The following is an 11,738-nucleotide window of genomic DNA, read 5'->3' on the forward strand; positions in this document are numbered from 1 at the left end:
AATTGCCGACCCCGTGAGGGTCGGCGTGCCCGGATCTAGGTGCCCTCACCTACATTAGGTGAGGGTCGCCAACCCTCCGGTGATGAGCGATCGGCGACTCCTGCCATTTTTTTTTTTTTTTTAACAATTTTTAAAAAAAATGAATTTTAGTTTTTAAATATAATTTTCAAAAAATTGAATAAAAAGTATTTTAAAAAGCCAACTAGAAAATAAAAAATCATTTAAAATACTACGTCAGCGCCATGTTAGTATTTTCCGTTAATAAGACTAGCGGTGTTAACTTTAAGACTCAATTGCATTTTCGTGACAAGTTTTAGAACTTTCGCAACACTTATCTCTAACTTTTTTATCTTGTAGAATCATTCAAACCTCATTTATGGCCTGGGAAAAGTGCCAAAAAGTCATAAACCTTTTGTCTTTGTGTTTGATTTAATCCTAAATATTTTTTTGTGCCGATTTAGTTCTAAACATTTTACGTTGTGCCAATTCAGTCATTTCACATTTTGCCGGTTTTTGCTAACCGACCTGGCCGACGTAGTCGATCGGCGATGATGTGGACAATTTTTAATAATATTATTTTTTATTCTTTTTCTTTTTCTTTTTTTTTCTTCTCCTCTTCTTCCTCCAGCCGGTCGCCGACCAGCGACCGGGGCTGGAGGAAGAAGAGGAGAAGAAAAAAATAACAATAAATAAATATTAAAATATTAAAATATTATTAAAAATTATCCACATCAGCCGTCGATTATGTCACGTCGTCGGTTGTCGTCCGTCAGCAAAATCCGGCCAAAATTGGTCGGAAATGATTGAATTGACACAACGTAAAAAAGGTTTAGACTAAATTAGCACCAAAAAAATGTTTAGGACTAAATCGCACAAAAACAAAAGGTTTAGGACTTTTTTGGCACTTTTCACTTTATGGCCTATGTTATATCATCATGGCAACAAAGAAATTGATCTGAACAACTCAGGAAGGTAGTCCACGACAATTTTTCAAGAACAAGATGCAAACACAATGAATTATATAAGAAGAGAGAGAGAGATTAATAGTGTTGGGGGTCAAGCGAGGCAAGTCTCTAGGAGCGCTAGATTTTGAGTGCGAGAGAGGCAAGATGAAACATAGACAAAAGAAAGTGCGAGTGAGACGAAGATGAGACATGGAGAAGAGGGGAGTATTGAGCGAGAGAGACGAGATAAAGAGTCAAGAGAAGAATTGTAATCTCGAAACAAAACAAAAAAGAATATAGATTGTCGAAATGTATGTGCAAGTTGTGTTAAAAAAAAGTTTCATATCCAATAATTGATGTGATATGGAGTAAGTACTATATCTAGTTAACTCATAACTCATTGGTTCAAACTTTTAGATGAATGTGGATTTGGCATTCGTCAACAAATTCAAACTTAAACTCTTTGCGAGCAATCTCCTTTACCGAAAGGTATTGAGCTTTTAAATAGGTAGTGAAAAAAGAAAGCCAAATCGGCGAGAGATGTGCACGCGAGTTGGACGAGTTGAATTTGAGTTTTTCTTAGTTGTCATCTATTCTAGAGAAGTTGGGGCCGGATGTTGAAGAATTTACCAGAGTGAAAGTAAGAACCGAATTAATTTGCCCTCCCTAAACGGAATTGAAACGTGGGCCTTATCATATGGGCTGGAAAACTCGCCCGCAGGCCGTGCCGAAGACCAAATTGGGCCGGCATAAAATAGACAGGGTCCGTTTTCTCGACCGAGCCCCTTCCCATCCGCAGACAGGCCCGGCGAGCCCGCGACTGGGAAGCCTCGTGATCCGGGAGCAAGCCGAGCCTTCTGGTCTGACTGGGACCCGGGCGCGGGATTCCAAAAAAAGGGGAAAATCGGGGCCGTCGATACACGGGCCCCACCAATCGACCCCACGTAGATCCGGGCGCGGACGATGGAGGCTCGGCCGGAACAAGGAGGAGGGTGGGGGCCACCGTCGTACCATTTCCATTTCACCACTTCGCACTCCGTCTGCCAGGTCGAGAAGAGGCGGGAAAAGAGAAACGCCGAGAGAGGGAAAGGAAGGAAGGAAGGAGAAGGAGATGAAGGAGAGAGGGAAGGGGGCGGGGAGATCGGTGGACGAGAGGTACACCCAGTGGAAGTCGCTCGTCCCCGTCCTCTACGACTGGCTCGCCAACCACAACCTCGTCTGGCCCTCCCTCTCCTGCAGGTTCTCCCCTCTTCCCCCTCCCTCTCTCTCTCTCCTAGGGTTTCTCGGCCGCTTCTCGTGCGCTGTCTTTCCTCTCTTTCTTTAGCTCCTCTCGTTTCGCAATGCCGCCGAGGGAGTGTAGATGGTGCCGTGGTTTTGACCCTGGCCCGCTTGGAATTCCTTCCCAACCTCACGTGGCTTCTGGTTGTGACCTGACCGTAGACACGTGCGCATTGGTCCGTTTCTTTTCGTTTTTTTTATAGGAGGAGATGGTTGTGAGGTTTTTTTAACCCAATGATGGCGACCGGCGAGTGACGACTACGTCTCGGAGTCATCGAGTGGGGTTAGGCTGTACGCGTCATTTTTGAGCCGTTGCAGCTGCGTTCCGTGCTTAGTCTCGTCGAAGATCCGTGCGTTTTCGGTTCTTTCCGTTTTCCGCATAGTCTCGGGTCCAATCCCTTCGAAGCAGATGTTTTTCTTTTACCTGCGAGATGTGTGTTAGTTCGGTATTCGGAAGCGAGGAGATATCTAATGCTAATCGTGGCGGCCCTGAATTGAGCCCCGTATGTGATCTATCCGTACGTGAATTTTAGTAGCTATGTGGAAGGATTCGTGAGAGCCGAGGGAAAAATGTAAAGCAGGACTTTGGGGAGTGCGATTGCCGGGTCATGTTTTTGAAATCTGATTAGTTTTCACCTGTAGCAACCTTCTCAATGGTGGTGACTGAATAATATGGTTGGTCGTCGGAGCCTGCAATTTTCCTCTGTTGTTGTCTACTAGTGTGTTCAATGCTGCATATCGATCATGAAGTATACTGCCTTAGTTGTTAACTGTTCAAATCTCATCTCTAGAAGCTATCCTCAGGTGTTCTCGCGGTTATCAGATGTGTGTTTTTTGTTTTCTTTTTTTACTTGGAACATGTTATTCATGATAAAGTGCTTATGCTCATCTTTGTATAACTGCTTGTATAGATAACAGTGTTTCGTCACATTAATTGTCACGATTAAGTTTGATGTGGATGCGCTGCACACATGCTCTTGGCTTTCTAGGGTTTATGACTTGTTTTGTGGTGGAACTTAATTGTTTGTTTGCCTGTTTGGGCTGTTGTGACTTTTTAATTCCAACAGATGGGGTCCACAGCTCGAGCAAGCTACTTACAAAAATCGACAGCGTCTTTACCTATCTGAACAGGCAAGATTCTTCTTCAGATCCAAGAAATGAAAGAATTTATGAAAGGGTCAATGTTTTTAGCTTGATTTATAAGTAGAAAGAAGTGGTTCTTTTACTGTCTCGTGGCATAACTGCAACAAACTTTAGTTTCAAGAAATTTGATTCGTGGATTTTTGTACTACAATTTAGATTGGGGCTGATTTCCACTGATTCATAATTGTATGACTTCGTCCATCTCTTCCTTTTACAGTCACATGTGCTTTGTTCGATATTTTTTCTTTTTACTATGGGTTGTCCTTTGAAGTCTAGATAGTCTAATACGGATGATGTATATATGCATTATTATGAGCATAGATTCTGATGCATCATCTTATTCTACACAGACAGATGGCAGTGTTCCAAATACACTTGTTATTGCAAATGTCGAGGTTGTCAAACCAAGAGTTGCAGCTGCAGAGCATATCTCTCAGGTACTTGTTCATTGGGTTTTAGTGTCTCTCCCTTGAAAGTTAACCTGTCTACATTAAAGCGTATGGTCATTCCCTTTCATGAAGTCATACTATGAATGGACTTGTAGCACTGATGGTTTACTTTGACAGTTTAATGAAGAAGCTCGCTCTCCCTTTGTCAAGAAGTTCAAAACTATTATACATCCTGGGGAGGTAACTCATCTTCTTTCCTTATGCTGGTATAATTTAGGTGGCATTTGTTCGCTGATGAAATGCAATTATTGATTTCAAATTTTTAGTTTTTCCCCTTTCCCAATGGGGGAAATTGGTTATCATGACATATAGTCGAAACTGGGTCCTTTTTCTTAATGGACTTTATTTCCTTATTGATGACAAGCGTTAGAACCATTGTGCACCGCACGTGTTGATTGGTGAGGAATTTGGACTTTACCATCTGTAATTGCTTAAGGAACTGGTAGCTTACAGGCTATACTGTTCAGTTAGTGGCCAAGAGATGCATGCTAAATGGTTTATTAAGTTTGGCATGCAATTGCCCAAAACTTTTGGTCCCCTGTAGACTAGAAAGGGAAGTTTTTTCAACTTTTTAGTCCCTTCATGTCAAAAGAATGATCACACTTTGGCATTTTCTGTTTTCACTATAAATATGGTTTTATAGGCTTTCTGCGGTATGTTTTTTATCTTTTATAGTGAAGATTTGCTATGGAATATGGGCTCCATTTTTATTATTATCCTGTTCAGAATTAATCTGAAAGTGATCTATTTGCTATTCCTCCTTACTCTGGAAAGGGTGCTGGGTGCAATGTAAGCTATAGAAAGTTGGTTTGCTACTTCTTGTCTCAAAACATGTGTATCATTGTTCTTAAGAAATCCGGCCAAGCGAGAGAAATCAATATTGCTCTCCATTTTTGTGATTGACTGCTATTAACCTGTTTTGGCTAGTGTGCACTAGACTTGCCTTGACAATCTTTCTTCACTCAGTGAATTTCGTTGCTTCACTGCTTCCGATGAGTGAAGTAAATCTTGTGGGCTGTTGAAATGCAGGTAAACAGGATCAGGGAGCTGCCCCAAAACAGTAAGATAGTAGCAACTCACACCGATAGCCCTGATGTAAGCAGTACTTTTTGTGTATTATTGTTTGATGAGGAGTTTTAGATCTTCTCCTATCTCTCGTGGTTTTAATAATGGACTAGTTAATGGTCAAATGTTTCTCTGTTAATGCAGGTCCTCATCTGGGATGTTGAGACCCAGCCTAATCGCCATGCTGTTTTAGGTGCTTCAACTTCACGTCCAGATCTGGTGTGTTGAATAGAAACAAACTTTTCAAACATGGCCAATGATTGACAGTGTTGATCATAATCATATGGAATTGTGTTCTTGTCAATCAGTTAGTATATTGTCACAGGAAATTGTTAGGTTCCTATTGATTAATCTAAAACCAGTGACAATTTGTTCTGCAGATACTCACCGGGCATAAAGATAATGCTGAGTTTGCTCTTGCAATGTCCCCAACCGAACCTTTCGTTCTTTCTGGAGGTTAGTAGTTGTGATTGACAAATTCCTTTTTCCTTTCAGCTTTATGATGTCTCAATATGTCCCCAACTGAACCAATCATTCTTTCTCTAGCTCTAGCTGTGTCTCTTGATGAACCCTTGATTATTTCTCTGGCTTTGTATTCCTTGCAACAGGTTCGATTATTTTGAGTGTGAACATATGGCATGTTTTAGTATAATGGTACCATGTCAGGGTTGAATCGACTCAATTTTTTTTGTTCCTTATGGAACAAAGAAGAATAATCAGATAGTCAGACTGATGATGTTAGACAATGATGCCAGAACTAGCCAGAGCTATGAGCTTCAATGTCGTTTGATTTGCTTAGAGCTGAAAATGGCCACATGAGCAAATTGCAGGGCTCATTTGTTTATTGCTATGTTGTACTGACAGATTGCTTCATATGTAGCCGAGTTTAGTAGCTTCTTGGATTATGGAGATGGTTTCACATTGTAGCTAGATATGTGCAGATACTAGATTGCAAGTGATTCACTCGAGTGTGACTAGTGTTTGTCATCAGTGAATAAAAAACTGAAATTTCACTGGGTATCGTATTGTCCTGAAGGTTTCCGAGTTGTTCTTATAAGTTCTCTCTTGTTGGTTTTGTGGCAGGTAAAGACAGATATGTAGTTTTATGGAGCATTCAAGATCATATCTCAACTTTGGCTGCAGATCCTGGGTCTGCAAAATCTCCAGGGTCTGCTGGAACCAACAATAAGCAGTCTTCTAAGGCTGCTGGTGGCAATGATAAGACTGGGGACAGCCCTTCAATTGAACCTCGTGGAGTCTACCTGGGGCATGGCGACACTGTTGAGGATGTGACTTTCTGCCCGTCGAGGTAGCTCACTATAAAGGCAGATGTTATTCATCAAATGCAATATGATTCACTTACACTTTTGTCATTATTATAGGTCCTTTCCGTTAATATCACTTAGTTTGAACCTAATTATCGCTACTTACATCTTAAGAAGGCAAAGATTAAAAAAAATTGCAAATTTTGGTCAGATATATCGGCAGTTAACGCTTGACTCTTTATTATGTTTTCTGCATTTGTTGCAGTGCACAGGAGTTCTGTAGTGTGGGGGATGATTCTTGTCTCATCCTATGGGATGCAAGAACTGGCTCTTCTCCAGCTATCAAGGTTAGGGTTGTAAGCAAGTTGAACTACCTGTAGCTACTCAAACTCGACTAGCAAATTACTTGAGTCCGGCTTTCTTCCGAATTATTTTATTTATCCCTAAGTGTTGATTCCTTTGAAGTCTTTGGTTTTGATTTTACTCAGTGGACTTCTGGTTGTCTATTTCACAGGTTGAGAAAGCTCATCATGCTGATCTCCATTGTGTTGATTGGAATCCTCATGATGTAAACCTGATTCTAACCGGGTACTGGAATTATGCTGAATTTTTGCAATTGTTTATTTAAGAATTGTTTCTGGAGAAGCTCATATCTTGCTAGTTGCTGACCTTTAGTCTAGTTTTTACTGAACCTCGGCTACTGGTTCTTCCCTCCTCCCTTCTTCAGGTCAGCTGATAATACAGTTCGCATGTTTGACCGCCGAAACCTCACTTCGGGGGGAGTTGGATCACCTGTCCATACTTTTGAGGGTCACAATGCTGCTGTGCTCTGCGTACAGGTCTGCTGCTGGCTTCCATAATCTCTATTGTAAAAAAGTCACTTCAAATATCATTGGTTCTTAATTTTGGAACAGGATGTCCTCACCTTTCTTTCCAAGTTTACAAAAAATCATCGTCACTTCGACTATTTTTTTCCAGTGGTCTCCAGACAAGTCATCTGTCTTTGGAAGTTCTGCTGAGGATGGCATTTTAAATATCTGGGATCATGAAAAGGTGCGAAATTGTTGAGTATTTTGAATGATAGTGCATCTCTCTTGTCTCCCTGTAATATTTTTATTTTATAGGAGTATCATGGTAGCAGAAGGTGGAATGATACTTCTGCTTTCCTTTTCTGGCTTTATGGCAGTAGCTCTCTACAGTTGGTTCTGTCTACAATTTATTTTATATCTTTTCTAGCAGCTAGGTTCTAAATGGGAGGCACCTCTTGGTTTTCTTTAATATACTCAATAATTTATCCAAAGGAAAAAAGGAAAACGGAAAGGGGAGTTTGTCCAGGAAATGAGTCACTGACCTAGGAATTTGTGATATCCTACTAAGAGCACTCACTATGCATCCACAATCATCTGAAAATGGATCATAGGATCAACTTACGTCAGTTACTTGCACTAACTGGACGCAAGAGCAGGTTGGTAACTTGGTATGACCAATTGTATTCTAACTTCTTGAACTTTGGTGTATGACGTGCTTATATTTGGCGCATAAACAGAGTATAGCAGCTACAATATTGTTAGCTTTGCCTTCATTTTTAAGGTGCTATTCATTTTACTTCACCTGGTCCTTTTGGTTGTTCCTCATAGGACGAGTTTAGTGAGTACTTTTCTTGGCAGTTGTTAGTCTGCTGCTTTAAGTACTTCATTGAGATAAGATAGTCTACGCAGAAGAGATATGGTACTGGATAGGATGCAATGGTAAAAAAGAGATCTAGTGTTTTCATCACATGGGAAAAACTCAATGCTGAAGTTCTCTTATATTTTCATAAAATGATGTTATTAACAATACTTCCTACATTATTTTGTGTTATTTGTCGATAAATCTTTTGTTGCTTTCCAGATTGGTAGAAAGATAGAGACCGTGGGTTCAAAAGTACCCAATTCTCCTCCAGGGTTATTCTTCCGTCATGCTGGGCACAGGTGCCAAATTTGCTTGCTTCTCTTAGGTTGATCAATAGTTCTTCCAACTTTGACCTTTAATTGATGTTCTTATTGCTTATAGGGACAAGGTTGTTGACTTCCATTGGAATTCATCCGATCCCTGGACAATTGTTAGTGTTTCTGATGATGGTGAAAGTACTGGTGGAGGTGGTACACTGCAGGTAGTTTCACTTTCACACCTTCGCATTTATGCAAACCATCGGTTTTACCCTTAAATGCATGTCGACGGTTTCATTCATATTTCACTGTCAGGACTTAATGATACATTCTTGTGCTTGTGGTGGTTGGAAATTTGTTCTGAAATAAAGGATATATCTGTTGACTTTTATGCTGATAGCTGGCATTGATGTAGCCTTTCTATTTGGATATATGCTCTGCATTACTAATAAGTTATCTTGAACAGTCGTATGTTTGATTGGGTCCAAATTGTTTACTGCAGATATGGCGGATGATCGATTTGATTTACAGACCTGAGGAAGAAGTTCTGGCTGAGCTGGACAAATTCAAGTCTCACATTCTCTCTTGCACCTCTTGAACTTCTCATAATAAGAAGAAAGATCAGCAAGGTTGATGACTAACTTGAAGTGGGAAGCAAGTTAACCGTGTTCGATTGTTTTGTGTAAAAGGAGCTCATCATCCTCGAGTTTCATCCTTTTTATGATGCTAGGGATTATTTAGTGCGTCTGCTTGAGGTTTAGTTTTGTCTCGGTGTGGACATGGAGTCTGACAAATGTGTTCTCCAGCATTCCTTAAGGCCATGGCTGAGAGGCTCGTTTTGGTTGCTTCATTGGATTATGAAGAGATTGCTTAATACTTAATCAGTGCATCTGTTTTGTTTACTGATATTTTGGACCGTGAAAACTAGATCAGTTAGTTGATAAGCTTAGAAACTACAAGAGGTGCAACCTCCTGAGGTTGAAATAGGCCTGGTTACTTCCATTTGGTTGACCCGGATGACTAGAATCAAAACCTGTAACACATGCACGCTCTCTCTCTCTCTCTCTCTCTCTCTCTCTCTCTCTCTCTGTCCCTCAAATAGACAGCTGGGAACTAAGGTGTAATTATCATTTTGGGGCCTTTAATCCTGAGAACCTGGTGTTCACGTGCAATTTCATGTGCCCCAGCTAAGGATGATTTTGATGTTCTCTTGAGATCAGGTTTTGCATAGATTCCTTTAGTATGGATTGAAATCTTCCGCTTGGTATATTCCGAAGTTATAAATAGATGGTGAATCCTTAGGGCTCAAGCGATGGACCAGGCATCTCTTTGCCGACATGAAATGAATGAATGTCGTAAAAGCAAAGAGAAAAGACGATGATTAAATAAGGAAAAAGCCACAAAAACCCTAAACTTTGCCAAAGTGACACATTTACCCTAAATTTTTTTCGACGTGAAAACCCCAAATTTTGCCAACCGCGACACATTTACCCCAAACTTTTTCGCGACACAAAAACTCAACTTTCATTATGTGACACATTTACCCCAAAATTAGAGGGTATTTTGGTCTTTTCCTTTTAAAATTTTTTTTACTTTTTTTTTTAATTTTTAATTTTTTTTCTTCTCTCTTCCCTCCGCCGGCTGGCCGGCGAAGGGAAGCCGGCGTCCGGCGAGGGCTGCCCTCGCCGGCGTCGGGCGAGGGTCACCCTCGCCGGCCTCGGGCTAGGGCGGCCCTCGCCGGCGTCGGGCGAGGGCCGCACTCGCCAGATCTGGCGAGACCGTCCTCGCCCGACGCCGGCGAGGGTCGCCCTCGCCAGATCTGGCGAGGACCGTCCTCGCCCGACGCCGGCGAGGGTCGCCCTCGCCAGATCTGGCGAGGGCCGTCCTCGCCCGTCGCCGGCGAGGGCCACCCTCGTTGCGTCGGGCGAGGGTGCCCTCGCTAGATCTGGCGAGGGCTGTCCTCGCCCGTCGCCGGCGAGGGCCGCCCTCGCCTGCGTCGGGCGAGGGTGTCCCTGCCCTCGCCAGATCTGGCGAGGGCCGTCCTCGCCCGTCGCCGGCGAGGGCCGCCCTCGCCTCCTCGCCCGCAGGCGAGGGCGACCTCGCCGGCGTCGGGCGAGGGTGTCCCTGCCCTCGCCAGATCTGGCGAGGGCCGTCCTCGCCCGACGCCGGCGAGGGCCGCCCTCGCCTGCGTCGGGCGAGGGTGTCCCTGCCCTCGCCCGACGCCGGCGAGGTCGCCTGACGCCGGCTTCTCCGCCGGCGGAGGGAAGAAGAAGAAAAAAAAAAAAGAAAAAGGAAAAACAGAATAAAAAGACAAAAATGCCCTTGTGGGTAAATGTGTCGCGGAAAAAGGTTTCACGCGTCAAAAAAGTTTGCAGAATGTGCCACTTTCAAAGAAAGTTCATGCGCTTTTCGTCAGGCTTTTCCCTTAAATAAAAAAGTGGGCTAACGCCGTTAACCAAATCCGGCAATAGCAGGATGTGACGAATTTTGGAACCTTTGTGAAGTAGTACAAGTTTTTGCAACTTTAAAAGTACTAAATAGTCGGCTTTACATTTTACCAAAAATAGTCGGCTTTACAATATCAGCTGTACTTTAACACTCGCATGACATCCATAAACGGCCTAAGAGGCCTTCGGCTTTTACCACAAAACACCGATAACGGGCCATAAGGCAGTGTCGGTGTGCAACATCTTTTTGGTTCCTACAATCGACATTTTTGAACCCCAATGTCACATTATCCTAGGAGACGACAAAGTTGCTTGAGATGGAGAAAATTTACAGTTTCGTCTACATATATTCCAAAACAAACTCGCACTTTTTCTTTTTCTTTAGGGCCATTGAGCAAAGTTTCGCTTATCTTTGGGCCAACAAAGAGAGAAAAGTTCCGTTTTCTCATAAGTTAAGAACCCTAAACCAAATCCTTTCCACTGCTACACACATTAACATTGCAATATTAACACCAACCAAAAAACATTCAGACAGAGAAGCGATGACCAAAACTGAGATCGCCCACTGACGGCTGATCAATCCCTCGTTAATCTGACAGGCTTCAGATCTAAATGTCAACATCCCTAGTCAGCAAAAGGCTTCGACAACATCAGAAGATCACCCATGTTTCTCCTTCCCAAAATCACTTGGACTCGCATCCATATCTCCATGACAACGTTGGAGGTGGTCAGACCAAACTAAGTGTTCACGTCTCAGGCCCTGAAGCATGGCATCAAAAACCATATGTGGCCTTGATGAAGTAAGAATTCGAAGAATATACACAGTAGAGGAGCTAGTCTTTGTACTCGGTCAGCAAAGGCAGCGTTTAAATTAGTTTGAGCCTGCTCTTGATTTTCTTCGTTTTCTGCCTGCAAGTGGTGAAAGGGAGAAAATGTTAGCAAAATCCCCAAAAGAAAGGAAACCCAGCCTAGGTATTTGACAAGGAACCAACCAAAAGAATCTTTCTTTTCTTGTGCTAGTAGCTCTTCAAATGAAATATCTGGGACTTCTGACTCTTCAGCTTCCATCGGTTCACCAGATTTAGCCTTCAACTCCATGCAGGCACCAACTTCAAGCATCTATATATATAGAGAGAGAGAGAGAGAGATCAAAATATAGCGCCTATAGATAAACACAAGCAACTGATTGAAACAGGGAGAGACGACAGGAATATTTGTA

At 42.5% G+C, this 11,738-nt stretch overlaps 1 protein-coding gene across 1 annotated transcript; it reads left to right on the top strand.

Moving 5' to 3' along the window:
* The first annotated feature begins 1,971 nt into the window (after positions 1-1,971).
* On the top strand, positions 1,972-8,978 carry LOC104432027 (WD-40 repeat-containing protein MSI4-like). The gene is made up of 15 exons (XM_039303401.1): positions 1,972-2,183; positions 3,290-3,353; positions 3,716-3,802; positions 3,932-3,994; positions 4,844-4,909; positions 5,024-5,098; positions 5,260-5,335; positions 5,963-6,188; positions 6,410-6,491; positions 6,659-6,732; positions 6,872-6,983; positions 7,123-7,197; positions 8,035-8,114; positions 8,197-8,296; positions 8,575-8,978. Exons 1-15 carry the CDS (start codon positions 2,056-2,058, stop codon positions 8,668-8,670), a joined length of 1,404 nt encoding a protein of 467 aa, XP_039159335.1. The 5' UTR covers positions 1,972-2,055; the 3' UTR covers positions 8,671-8,978.
* Positions 8,979-11,738: the final 2,760 nt, after the last annotated feature.

Source organism: Eucalyptus grandis, chromosome 10 (genome assembly GCF_016545825.1).
Source record: "Eucalyptus grandis isolate ANBG69807.140 chromosome 10, ASM1654582v1, whole genome shotgun sequence".
In the NCBI taxonomy this organism is placed as follows: Eukaryota; Viridiplantae; Streptophyta; class Magnoliopsida; order Myrtales; family Myrtaceae; genus Eucalyptus; species Eucalyptus grandis.